General features: G+C 44.3%; 1 protein-coding gene across 5 annotated transcripts in view; it reads left to right on the top strand.

The window, feature by feature from the left end:
* Nucleotides 1-13,500, top strand: part of KIF4A (kinesin family member 4A) — a 114,763-nt gene extending 101,263 nt beyond the window's left edge. For 4 of the 5 annotated variants that reach the window (XM_032847744.1, XM_032847749.1, XM_032847746.1 and 1 more), the window contains 6 exons: nt 760-837; nt 1,179-1,277; nt 1,923-2,114; nt 10,887-11,003; nt 12,783-12,905; nt 13,173-13,500. In XM_032847744.1, the coding sequence (XP_032703635.1) occupies nt 760-837; nt 1,179-1,277; nt 1,923-2,114; nt 10,887-11,003; nt 12,783-12,905; nt 13,173-13,376 (813 nt within the window). In that variant the 3' untranslated portion in view covers nt 13,377-13,500. The remainder of the gene's footprint in view (nt 1-759; nt 838-1,178; nt 1,278-1,922; nt 2,115-10,886; nt 11,004-12,782; nt 12,906-13,172) is intronic. The other variant, XM_032847748.1, reaches the window with a different exon arrangement.
* Nucleotides 13,501-13,850: the final 350 nt, after the last annotated feature.

Raw genomic sequence — 13,850 nt, 5'->3', positions numbered from 1 at the left:
TCAGTCATCCCATAGAATCCTAGGGGCATTCAGCTTTCTCTTTCTGGGCCTGTTCTGAGCTGAGACCTGACATGTTTGTAAAGTGCCTAGGGTCTGAATATCTCCCAGAGCCTGGGAACACCACACCCCTTAGCAGCGTGTTGGAACACTATTTTGTCCAACTTAGAATCCTTTTTTTCTGAAGCACCAGTCTCTAGGGTTTCCTTGGCACCTCCCATCAAAGACCTAACCAAACTAGTTAAAGTTGTATGCACAAAAGACCTAACCAAACTAGTTAAAGTTGTATGCACAAATTGTGAATCTGGTTGTCTTAAGTGCCAGGAAGTTTCATCGGGGTTATTAGAGTAGCACATAAACTGCCTAGTCGGTGTCTAGAAGAGTAAACAAAAGCATCTGTAGACACGAAAGAAACAAAGCTTACTGTCCATGTGGGTCTCTTAATCAGCATCCTGATGTGAATGAATAAGGGATGTAAGTCTGAAGAATAGAAGAGAATAAGGAGAGCATTTAGGGGAGAGCACATGGTTCCTGGGAGCACGGTCAGGACTGCCTGGGAGCGTTGGAATCGAAGTGGCATTCAGGACACTGAGGCGCTGGTGGGAATGAGGCATTTTTCTGGGTGCCCAGTCCCGCTGCTGTGCAAAAACCATCTGTTGCCAGCAACTTGGCAGCCGCGCGTTTTCATCGATGTGAGTTGTTTGGTAACCCACGTGTAGTGCCGAAAATAACCCCGCCTATCACTGCACTATCCGGAAATAGGATGAAGAGCTTGAGAAGATGCGAGAAGTGTGCGAGCAAAATCAGCAGCTTCTCCGAGAGAATGAAATCATCAAGCAGGTAATACTGCCTCCCACCCACTTTTAATAAGCCCTGCGAGCCCCTGTTGCAATTGAGGTCCGCTCTCAGGAGCAGGCCCGAGTGTGATGAGCCGGCTCCATTTTGGAGGTCCCTATTGGCTTTCCGGATGATAGGGTCACATGCGTTTCAAAACGGTAGAAACACATGTTTTTTAATCTGCTCTTCTCAGAATCTAATCCTGATCTCCTAAAGTGAGACTCCTTCAACCTGCCTTACTTTACTACAGTTTCAGTTTGGCTAGCTTAGGAATCTTTGTTTCAGCCATTAACACTCCCAGAAGCCGCTGTGCGCTATACACTCTGTATTTTCTTTCCAAACAGAAACTGACCCTCCTCCAAGTAGCCAGCAGACAGAAACCTCATCTTCCTAAGGATCCCCTTCTATCTCCAGACTCTTCTTTTGAATATATCCCACCTAAGGTAAACTGCTCGGTGCTGCTAATACCTTCATGTGGCCATGATCGGGGGTGAGTGTGCTAAATGCATCCTTTAGAAGAGGTTGAGGGATAAAAATCCCAAATCCCAGGGCACCTGGCTGGCTCAGACGATAGAGCATGCGACTCTTGATCTCAGGGTTGTGAGTTCAAGCCCCACATTGAGTGTAGAGCTTGCTTAAAAACAAAATTTTTTTAAAAATCCCCTAATTCCAGCATCTCCATTTGCCTTAGAGTCCCAAATAAGACTGCAGTGCCGTCTTGAGTAAAATAGGCATTCTCCCTCCCCAGAAGGCTGACTTTTGGCCATGTAGAGGCATTATGTAACAACTGAGGAGGAGCAGGAGAAAAGAGCAGTGTTCAGCTGTCCATCCAAAGATACTTATCAGATCACGAGTCCCTTTCCTCCCTCAGATTGCTCAGCCTCTACCCCTTCAGTTACCATCCCTTCAAAGACTCTGCAAGGTCAGAGGCTACAGCCGAATTAATTCTGGCTTGGAAAGCCAAGAGGCTATATTTGAGGGAATCTCTAAACTCGGCTCTGAGACTATGGCTGGCAACAGCTCTTGGGAAGATTTGATCTATGTGTGTTTTTACAATTTTGTTAATTATTCCAAACCTTTTTTCTTAGCCAAAACCTTCCCGTTTTAAAGAGAAGTTCCTGGAGCACAGCATGGACATCGAGGATCTAAAATATTATTCAGAGCATTCTGTGAATGAGCCTGAGGACAGTGCTGGTGATGATGATGATGATGATGATGGGGATGATGAGGAATGGAAGCCAACAAAATTGGTTAAGGTGTCCAAGAAGAACATCCAAGGGGTAGGAGGCAGCTGTCGTCTCTGTCAGGGGTTCTAGTCCTTGGTCTTCACTGCTAGTGGGAAATTTGCCAGCCCCGTGCCCTGTACCTGAGCCCTTGGGTCCTGTTCAAAGGCATTGGCTCCACTGAGGAGTCCTTGTTGGGCCAGCTCTATATAGAACCTGGAGTTAGCAGAGAAGCCTGCTCGAGTACACAAGATGGCTCTCTTCGTGTTTTTAGGTTCTTACTAGGTCCAAACGGGTGGTAGTATTCTGTACCAATTCATTGAGGCTGGTTCCAAAGTGTTGGTAATAATCCTTCATGTTTTTAGAGCACTTTACAGTTTATCAACCATTCTTATATAGATTATCTCCTTTTTTTATCACAAAAACAAAATCCAGTGAGGTGTTTATTGTTTGCATTTTACAGAAGGATTTGAGACCCAAATGGAGGGAGGGGGGAATGACCTAGCTCAAGGTCATAAAACCAAGGACAGTCAGGACTCGAAACCAAATATTCTGACTCTAAGTCCGGTTTGTTTCTACCATGTCATGGTAGATATCAGTATGGTCATATCAGTAAAAATTGTGGACCAGAAGCTAAGTGGGAACTTTATCTTCCTTGCCTCATAGAGTAATTTTGCTCGCTAGCCTAAGGGGCAATAGGAATTACAGAAAGGGCTAATAATAAGATCAAACACACCACATTAAGATTAGTTAGGAACAATTTGACTTTGAGGCATGCTTTCTTTACTTCCACAATGATAGTCCTATGTAATTATCAAACCTAGATGTTTTCTGGTGAAACATTAACTTCTCAGGCACTATAGTTCACTACTATCCCAACTGTGCCCTGTGGCCACATTCCACTGAAGGAGGACAGTTCACAAGGGACCCTAGCCAGCTTCCTGGAAGATTAACTTGATTTCATTAGCTGCTTGAGCACCAACCACATCAGGGACTGAGAAGGCCACAACACCCAAGTGAAGCAATCCATGAGGAATAGCTAGTAGTGGTGGCATTAAGTCATTTGGAAAGTCATCGGGAATGCACATATCCCATGCTCTTAGTGGGACTAAGAGCTCATCCTCAGCCACAGAGAGCTTATAATCTAGTGGGAAAATAAGGAAAAGAAATAGAAGCATACCAAAGAACCTCAGCATATTCATCTCAGGGAGATGGACTGAGGGATTTTTAAGAGTGACTCTAAAGCCAAACCAAGTAGATACAGTTTAGGAAGATACCATAAAAGAGATGACTATTACTGCATCCTAAGACAGAAAGGGAAATTCAGTCTCGGAAGCAAGTGGGAGACCATTGTTGGCACAATGAATGACATACTGCAAAGACTTAGTTGTAGAGGGACAGGGGGCTGGGACACTTAAAGAAAATGGGGCAGAACATGTCTAAGCACATTCACTTATTCAACAAACGTTTATAGACTCTACTCTGACCCAAGTGGAGAGCATGAGCTGAATGTAGATACAAGGGTCTGCTAAGTAATAGAAAGCAAGAGTTGAGAAGTACACACAGAAACGAATGGTAGAAGACCTAAAACCACTGGGAAGATGTGTCCAAATGTAAAGCAAATATGTGTTGACTTGTGCTCGAAGCAAGCTTACTGTATGTATCATAGCAAAGTTGTTCCACGTGTAAAAGGGAAATAGAGAAATCTAGTAAAAATTGCAAGCAAGTATTTGCATCAATGATAAAATCTCTTGTCTAAAACCCTGAGAGGTTATTCTTTTCTAGGCTTTTCCCCTGACTTAATAACTTGAGAAGAGACTATAACTGGGCATTAAGGGGAACAAAAGTGGCAAACCATCTAAGTTTCTCCCTTTTAGCAAACTTGAAGTATGTGGATGTTACATATTATGTAGAGCAGAGAGCTATCTGCTGTCTGATCAGACTGCTCAGTAGACACATTAGCTGTAGACCTTAATGCTTTGCATGAAGGCCATCCTATCTGTTGTTCCAACCCAGCTGAAATGGGGGGGCGTTATGACTAGATGACTTTAAAGGAGGCTGCAGTAGTCACCAGACTAATGACTCGTCTAGAGCTAATGCTGAAAAAGTAGGCTTCCTCACTCAACCATGTTTCCTATATGTACTAAGGAGATGCTGAGGGACAAGCCATGTGCCGTAGTAAAAGTAATAGCTTCGATGCCAGGTAGGCATGGGTTCTAGTCTTGATTTGCCACTGACTAGTCAGATGACGATACAGGTCACTTAATCTCCCTAGGCTCCTAATTCCTTATCTGTGCGATGAAGGGATTAGATTAGAATCAATGATGTGTAAGGTCCCTTCCAGCACTAATATCCTGAGTCAAAGTTGTATAAATGCGTTTTTTTAATTAAGGAGTTTTAATAATACTATTTTTATATGGTGTTTTATGGTGTCTGAGTAGTTAAAAGAAGGAATATATGCAAAAGCACTTTGTGAAGAATAAGATATCATGCAAGGATTGTCACTAAAACGCTGTAAGCATTTACAAATATTCTCATTTGTCCCCTTGGGCAGAAAGGAGGGAGCAGGAATTCTTATCTCTTCCTTAGTGATGAAAGAGTGGAGATGAACTTGCATGAAGTGACTTGTTCAAGGTCATACCAAGTATTAAATATAGGACCAGAGCCTGAGTCTCCTGTCATAGCCTGGGTTTTTTTGTTGGGTTTTTTTTCTTTTATTGGTGCAAAAAAGTGATTTTATTAAAGCATGGGGACAGGACCTATGGGCAGAAAGCTGCACTAGGGTCATGAGGAGTGGCGCATTATATACTTTCAAGTTAGGAGGGGGTTAGGGATAGCATAAGTCTCTAAGGAATTTTGGAATCAAGGTTTCCAGGATTTTGAGGGGTCTAGCTACTGTGGGGAAAAGGTCATTTATTACTGTCTAATAAAACCTCAGTCATGAGACGCTTCAGATGTATATGGGTGGACCATGTGCTCGGGGGATGATTGCCAATATGTATCTTGGGGGGGGTTTAAAGATAAAGGAAATTTCTAAAGGAATTTTTATATATTAAAGTAGACTTGGGGCGCCTGGGTGGCTCAGTGGGTTAAGCCTCTGCCTTCGGCTCAGGTCATGGTCCCGGGGTCCTGGGATGGAGCCCTGCATCGGGCTCTCTGCTCAGCGGGGAGCCTGCTTCCTCCTCTCTCTCTCTCTGCCTGCCTTTCTGCCTACTGTGATCACTCTCTGTCTGTCAAATAAATAAATAAAAATCTTTAAAAAAGAAAATAAAGTAGACTTACAGGATCGGAGGGTGGGGGTCAGCCTAGGATTGCCTTTTGCCCTTAGCAAAGTGTCAACATCAAGGCAGTTTAGTCCCTAGAGGAATGTCACTCTGCCTGTTTTGAGTACTTGTCAGTGAGCTATAGGTGGTAAGGAAATGTAATAATTTTTCTTCTGCCTTTGTTTCCCACATTATCCCCCCCCCAAACGGTTTTGACCCTTAAATCTTTAAGGTTGTTGAGTGTGGAAGGTCTCATCTTCTGTAACTTCTTCCTGCTGAATAGGGGCGTAGAGATGCCCCTACCTATGGGTCAACATTGGTCAGTTGGGGCTTATATAGATCTAGGAGTTATGAAAGGTAGAGGCAGCTGAATCCAAGGGAGGCTGCATATGTGGATCTCCTGAAGTCTTAGTCTAGTTTTTTTTTTAAGATTTTTATTTATTTATTTATTTGACAGACAGAGATCACAAGTAGGCAGAGAGACAGGCAGAGAGAGAGGGGGAAGCAGGCTCCCTGCCAAGCAGAGAGCCCGATGCGGGGCTCGATCCCAGGACCCCGAGATCATGACCCAAGCCAAAGGCAGGGGCTTAACCCACTGAGCCACCCAGGCACCCCTTAGTCAAATATTCTTTATGTTTAAGTTTTTACCAAATCTTATTCTGAGACACAGTGTAATTCTGAAATCAGTGCTAGAAGAATTATAGACTCAAAAGCAATAGTTCTCAACCCCGACTGCATATTAGAACCTCCAAGGGAGCTTTTCAACATAGGGAGCCTGGGACCCCACCCCCAGATATTCTGATTTAATTGGTCTGAGGTGGGATCTGGCCTTTTCGAAAAGCTCCCCAGAGATTTCTTATGTGTAGCCAGGGTTGAAAACCACTGGCTTAAAGGAACCCCAGAGATCTTTCAGCTCTACTTCCCACTCTATATAAAGAGTCCCTCTATTATAGTGGTTCTCAGCTGTGGTGTTGGGCCATGCTGGTGGGTTGCCAGCTGTTGTGACACACATACATGTACACACATACATACACACACACACACCATGCACCACATAAATATATATTTGAGGTCGTGCCTGTGGCAAGGTCATGGGTCTGGGGTCTTCTGATCTGGGTCCTGGGGGTGTGAAAGAGAACAAGATGAAGTTATAGCTAGTGAAATGGCATTCATGTGATGAATACGTCTGTCATGTGTGTCATGACTGTTCCATAATACCACTACCATGTGTTTATCTCGCCTCTACCTGCTTGAAAACTTCTAGTACTGGTAATTCCCAGTCTCATAGGGCAGTCCATTGTAGTCCACTGACTGTTAGGAGGTTGTCCCTTGTTGAGCTAAAATATACTATCCTATAAATCATCCCAATGGAGGATGACTATGGAGAAGTCTAATTGTTCTTCCTTATGACAGCCCTTCAGATACCACTCTCATTCTATTACCCCTTTAGATAAAATAGAGACACATTGATAGGATAGAATGTTGTGGAGGCATCTAGATGAATCTGTGAATGTCAGAGGACGATACCCAGGCTATAGCAGTCAATGGATCAATGTCATCTTGGTAAGGTGTCCTAGGACATGTCATAGAACTCTGTCTTTTGTCCTGTATTATTCAAAGAAGCAAGATTTCTTTATTACAATGCCCAGTAATACTGTGACTAATGTGGACATTCCTGTCTATTACTATTAGGTATGTGAATTGGTGTACTTCTAGAAGGCAACTTGAAAATATGTATCAAAAATTTGGGGTGCCTGTCCAGCTCATTCAGTAGATCATGTGACTCTTGATCTCATGGTTGTAAGTTCAAGCCCCATGTTGAGTGTAGAGATTACTTAAAAATCTTTTTTTTTTTTAAAAAGGATGTATCAAAAGTCTTAAAAATGTTCTGTCCTTTGGCTCAATAAGGATAAGCATAGGAATTTATACTAAGGAGATAGTCAGTCGTGCATAAAAAGATGTACTCATTCAACAGATCTTTTGTGAGCACCGAGCTATATACCAAGCACTGTTTCTGGTTGCTGAGGATATATAACAAACATGACAGGTAAGATCCTTGGCCTTATGAAACCAAACACATTCTTGTGGAGAGATACAACACAATGACCAGAAAAACAAATTAAATAACTTTATTTTTTAAGATTTTATTTATTTATTTGACAAAGAGAGCAAGAGAGCACAAGCAGGGGGAGCAGCAGAGAGAGAGGGGGAACCAGGCTTCTAGCTGGGCAGGGAACCCAATGCTGGGCTCAATTCCAGGACACTGGGATCATAACCTGAGCTGAAAGCAGATGCCTAACGGACTGAGCCACCCAGGTGCCCCCAAATTAAAATAATTTTTAGATGATGGTAAGAGATAAACAGAAAATATAGTGACATCATAGAGAATTCTGGGGTAGGAAAAGAGTTCTTTAAAAGAGTGCTTAGGGGACGCCTGGGTGGCTCAGTGGGTTAAAGCCTCTGCCTTCCGCTCAGGTCATGATCCCAGGGTCCTGGGATCAAGCCCGAATCGGGTTCTCTGCTCAGCAGGGAGCCTGCTTCCTCTTCTCTCTCTCTCTCCCTGCCTCTCTGCCTACTTGTGATCTCTGTCAAAAAAAAAAGAAAAGAGTGCTTAGGATGAGGCCTCTCCAGCGACGAGATACTTAGGCAGAGATCTCAGCAAAGTAAAGGAGCAAGTCAGGGAAAGAAGTAAAGGGAAAACATTTCAGGAAAAGGAAACAGCAAATGCAAAGACCTGAGGCAAGAGTGGGTTTGGTTTATCAAGGAACATTTGAAAAGGCCAAGGTAGCTGGAGAGTATTGAAAAATGGGAGAGAGTAGCCAAGGTCAAGCCAGATCTTGGAGATCTTGGAGAGCCTTGTTGATGGCAGGAACATTTAGATTCTGTTTACGTAGCAAGAATCTATGGTAATATGATTGGTAATAGGAAGCAGTTTCTTTGAAAACATTATTAATATCTAACATTAGGGGCCTGGTTAAATAAATTGCCATTTCTACATGATAAAACACTATATACAGCTATTAAACATTTAAAATCATGATTTTGATTTTCAGATTTTTAAAGTGATATGTATTAATCTCAAAATCGAAAGGGGCACCTGGGTGGCTCAGTGGGTTAAGCCACTGCCTTCGGCTCAGGTCATGATCTCAAGGTCCTGGGATCGAGCCCTGCATCGGGCTCTCTGCTCAGCGGGGAGCCTGCTTCTCCCTCTCTCTCTGCCTGTCTCTCTGCCTACTTGTGATCTCTGTCTGTCAAATGAATAAATAAAATCTTAAAAAAATTTTTTTAAAAATCAGGAAAAAAATACTATAATGGTTTCTTTTACCTTCACAACTAACAGAACAATGACAGTCGTTCTATGAGAGAGACATAAGGGTTTGTATTTAACTGTAAACTCAGTATTGATTCACAAAGACATGACAAAGGATAAAAAGCTACTGTGATTTTTAGGCCTCATGAACACTGGGTCCCTAATAGGGGTGTTGTGTTGTGTCAGCCTACCTCACAATGGCCAGCCACACCAACATTAGAAAGTGGAGCTCATTTCTGGATGTCACAATCAAGGATAAACTTCGACAAATTGGTGTGTGGCCAAGGTGACGAGGATTCTAAGAAACCATGTCATGTGGTAGATCGTTGAGGAAGGTAGGTACATTTAGCTTTGAGAGGTTCTGGACAGAGGGGGACTGGGTAGTGGAAATTATGCTCCGGGTTTGAACAAGAATGCTGTGTAAGTGTGGTTAAACTAATTCCTTACCATTTCAGACAGCAGAACGGGGTCCTGTGGTCAGAAGTTTTACAGAAACTATCCTCATCTCAGGATAAATAGAGCCTCAGATAATTAGGCCGGGGACATTAGAGGGGGGCTTCATACATCAAATCAGGCTCCAGACAGTCACCGAGGTCTCGTCTGACTCTAATCCATCATTCTGTGAACTCTGCCACTTATGTTTGTTCCAAGCCAAACTAACCCCCCTTCTTCCACCATTTCTCATGTAACATCACTTCTATAACACTGGTCACCTGCTTCTTTTTTTGTTTAATGGCCTCTTTATTAGACACATACACACCCTAAACTCCCAAATGTGTGCACCAGGAAACATATTTACTGATTAAGTGGGTTTAATACATGGAAAGCACTTATAACAGTGCCATAGTAAGATACCACTTATATAAAGTATCAGAACATGTAAGATCATTCCTTCTATTTTTAAACCAACTCATATGTGGTGAATGAATGAATATAAATTTTTAAGAGACCTGCATGGGAATAATAAACACCTAATTCAAGAGACTTTGCCCCTGGGAGAGAGGGAGGTGAATGGGATCGGGAAAAGGTAGGTAGGAGGCTTCAGTTATATCTGTATTTTAGTTATTAAGGGAAGAGTGAGAACACGAGTGGGTTTTATTGCTGTGGTCTGTGCTTTTATATACCCAAACAAAAGTATGATACTCTAAAATAGAGTATGTTCTATCAAGTGGGGTCAGACTGACCCAGTGTCTAGTCAAGCAGTTGCTCCCCATGATTTCCAAACAAGGGAATTGCATTGTGTCAGTTTACCTCACAATGGCCACACCAGCATTAGAAAGCGATGCTCATTTCTGGATGTCACAATTGTGGATGAACTTGGACAATTTCTGCCTGACTGATTTTCTTGTTGACAGCCATTTCACACTGCTGACTCATGGAACTTGCTAACACCTCATATCCTTAGGCCCTTTTTGCACCAACTACTTTTACGCCAGCTCGCCCCCCATATTATATTTATACGGCTGATGCGGGGAGAACCCAGATGCCAGACTTCTGTTTATCCTCGTTATAACTTCTCCTTCGACAGGCAGCCCAGAATTTCAGCCTGTCAAAATATTTTTGAATTGTGATTCTGTTATCTTACTTATGAATCATCTTTCCCGTTTTGTGCCGTTGTTACAGTTGATAAACAGAACTACCTTATAGACCATGAGAATCAAATGAGATTTGGCATTTATATATATGAAAGGACTCTGAAAACTGTAAAGTGCTATACAAATGTAAATGATTTTATTTCATATCCTCCGTGATTTATTAAAATGTTGAATGATTAAACTAAACTGCTGAGGACATAGCCCCAGCTGACACTGAACAAAATGCAGAAATGAAAGTTGGGTGAAGGTACCACTGGGTAGAGCTAAAGATAACGAGCCAGTATACTCAGCCCTTAAACACACATATCGCTACCACCCTCGAACTTGCAATTCGTCGCTTTGACCGCAAGATCATCATGAGAGATTTTGCCAATTACCCTGCATTATTCTGGCATCCCTCCAATCAGTCTTTCAAGTATACAATCCAAACCAGAAAACGGATTTGTCTAGCATGATGTGTGGCTAGGCAACCTCTCGTTGTTCTGGGGATCACTGTTTCCCTAAAGAAGAGGGAAGGAGGAGAAAGAAGTTTGGTCAAGTTTCCATTTCCATTTTCCACTTTCCATGTCTTCTAAAAAGGCTTGCAAATGAAGGGGAGGCATGTTACATTGGTCTTCTAGGCCTTGCAGTGACATGTGTTTCTCCAAACCTGGTTTTGCAGTGTTCCTGCAAGGGCTGGTGTGGGAATAAGCAGTGCGGGTGCAGGAGGCAGAAGTCAGACTGTGGCATGGACTGCAGCTGTGACCCCACAAAGTGTAGGAACCGCCAGCAAGACAAGGTAGGACCAGCTCTATTGGCCCTCGCCATCCCTTTGGGCCTCCCACCGGTTCCCACCACCCTAAAGCTTGGCTGTCTCCTACACAGCTCTCCCTACCATTCTCACGCCTTCTGCGATCAGAGACATTTCCCTTCTCAGTCCTTCTTCCTCTCTGCTAGCATTGTCGACATAGCCCCTTCAGAAACCACAGCCTTCGCAGGAGACTGCCAGATAAGCAGCTCCCCATGCCCAACTTGGCTGTGAAGTTTGGGTACAATTTCTGAGGCCGGAACAAAGAACAGGAAAGCAGGCAACTACAGGCACATAGACACACAGGACCAAACTAGTCCAGAGGCTTAGCTGGAGCTCTAAGGGCCACGTGGCAGCTTCCAGGGAGGAACTTAATCCCTCTGACATCTTGAGACATTAGTTGTTTAGACCTTGTCCATGGGAACCAACTACTCCATGCCCTCTAGGAAAAGACCCACAGAAGCTTGGTCTTTCAAATAGTCACTGTTGTGGCCCAAGTTAATTGTAGCTGTCCTCCTTACATTGCTCCCGGAAAGAGCAAACTCAGGGAAATAAAGATTACCTTACACCTACCTGTGCCCATGGCAGAAGCTTGTTCCCTCAGCTCTCTAGGTGATCTACAATAACTCCAGCAAGCTTAGTATAATGATACTTCATCATGCATTTCTTGAACATCTGCATGTGAACAGTTCTGCCCTGGGGCTTCTATTAAAATGACTTCCGCAGCAGTCATTAGACAACTAATGTGACAAGTTGGGGGTCAGGCTGAGAATCGTAGAAGTGGTAGGAGCCGTAAAGTTTCTCTGTCCCCGTGGTTCTTCCAGTTTGGGGTCTGGAGTCCTACGGTGGTCCCATGGACATGCTTCCTGAACAGAGGACCGTGGCCTGTCTCGGTTCGACCCTATGTCGATCAGAGCAACTTGCTCTTTACTTGTTTTTTCTATACTGGGCTTCCTCTGAGGATGTCAGTTGTCAAAGCGCTGATCTAGTCCCACGCTCCCATTATATGGGGAAGGAAAGTGAGACCCAGAGATAAGCTTAAGTGACTCACCTAATATTACCCAGCTGGTCTTGACAGCTAAGATTAGACCTCAGGCTTCCTGACTCTCAATCCTGTTCTGTTGCCATGACAACAGGCTATAATTCTAATCCAAGCTCTACCTAAGAGTCGCCCTGTTACCCAAGTAACTTTTCGCTCTTGGCCTTCGTTCCCTTCTCTGAAAGGAAGACTAATACAGAAAACACCCTGTGGACATGCTAAAAAGGGTAGTGCAGATTACAGAGGATAGAAGATGAATCAAGAAATGACCAAAGCTTGGCTTTGTTTTAAACACTGCTCATGATGTCCACTCTCCTCCTCCCCTACCTTGTCCTTTGCTTTCAGAAGCTGCCTTTAAGCTTTACAATGGTGAGAAACCGCAAGCAGGGTCTCCCTAAGAGCTGCTTCAACTGGGACACCTGGGTGCCTCAGTCGTTAAGCAGCTGCCTTCAGCTTGGGTCATGATCCCAGGGGCCTAAGATTGAGCCCCACATGGGGCTCCCTGCTCGGTGGGAAGCCTGCTTCTCCCTCTCCCACTCCCCCTGCTTGCATTCCCTCTCTCACTGTGTCTCTCTCTGTCAAATAAATAAATAAAATCTTAAAAAAAAAAAAAAGACTTGCCTCGACTGACCGATGAGGCCCTCAGAGCTGGTACCTCACTGGTTAGAGGGGAGCAGACTGATTTTGGAACTCTGGTAACCAAACTTCTAATATGCCTGTCTGGTTCTCAGGATGGCCTGGGCACTATTGAGCGGACCCAGGATTCCGAAGGCTCTTTCAAATTGGAGGATCCCACAGAGGTTACCCCAGGATTGAGCTTCTTTAACCCTGTCTGTGCCACTCCCAACAGCAAGGTAGGTGGGCCAAAGGCCGGCATTTCCAGCTGTCTTAGGTCATCTCTGCATTGGCTGTGACAGTACAGTGGGAGGAAAAGGGGGAGAGGTATAATCAACTTGCAGGGAGGTGGGAAACGGGCATAGGCCAGAGTCTTTTTTTTTTTTCAAGACACCAATCTTGGGGGACACTGCCTACTACAGCGTGCTGAGCATTTGTAGCAGTGCGGCTGGGCAGAGCTTCTGCCCGACCCAAGATCTCTTCAGACCCGTCTCTGCCCTTCCTAGATCCTGAAAGAGATGTGTGACGTGGAGCAGGTGCTGTTGAAGAAGACAGCCCCAGCTGCCTCCAACTCTGGCCTCCCAGAACTGAAACACGTAGCAAAAGAATCCCAAGAAAATAAAGCTCCAGGGAAGAAAAAGAAGCGAGCGCTGGCCAGCAATACCAGCTTCTTCTCTGGCTGCTCCCCTATCGAAGAAGAAGCCCACTAAAGTCGGACTTGTCCTCTCACAGCCCCTATCTGTCTTGGGAGATGCTTTCAGGTTGCAGCCAGAAGGAGTTTCTTTAATGACTCCTCTGGATTTCAGGGTTCTTGCTGTTGCAAAAAAAAAAAAAGTGGGGGGACAGCATGTTACCACATGGGAGGAAATCTTTGTTGGTTGCTGGCCCTTATTCTCCAGCCCCCTAGCCCCAGACTACTACTCTGTCTCCTCCAGAAAGGTGCCGAGCCACCTGCTGAAGAAAGAACCAACTGACCTTCTTGATGACTCATCAGGAGCCAATCCTCAGTACAATCTAGCTCTTTCTTTGTTGTGAGCAGGTAAGGCTGTGCCCCCACCTCCCCGATGGGGACAAGGCCGAGACTGTCTTACCTCTAGGTTGTCTCAGCTTCATGGCAGAGCCTGGCCAAGGTTGGAGGCCTGGCCCCAATCTTTCATTCCCCATCAGGAATGGGGGTGATTGTG

The sequence above is a fragment of the Lontra canadensis genome, unplaced genomic scaffold (assembly GCF_010015895.1).
Source record: "Lontra canadensis isolate GAN:19392208 unplaced genomic scaffold, GSC_riverotter_1.0 scaffold193, whole genome shotgun sequence".
Lineage (NCBI taxonomy): Eukaryota > Metazoa > Chordata > Mammalia > Carnivora > Mustelidae > Lontra > Lontra canadensis.
Note: the sequence above shows the minus strand (reverse complement) of the source record. Positions and strands in the feature narration are given on the sequence as shown.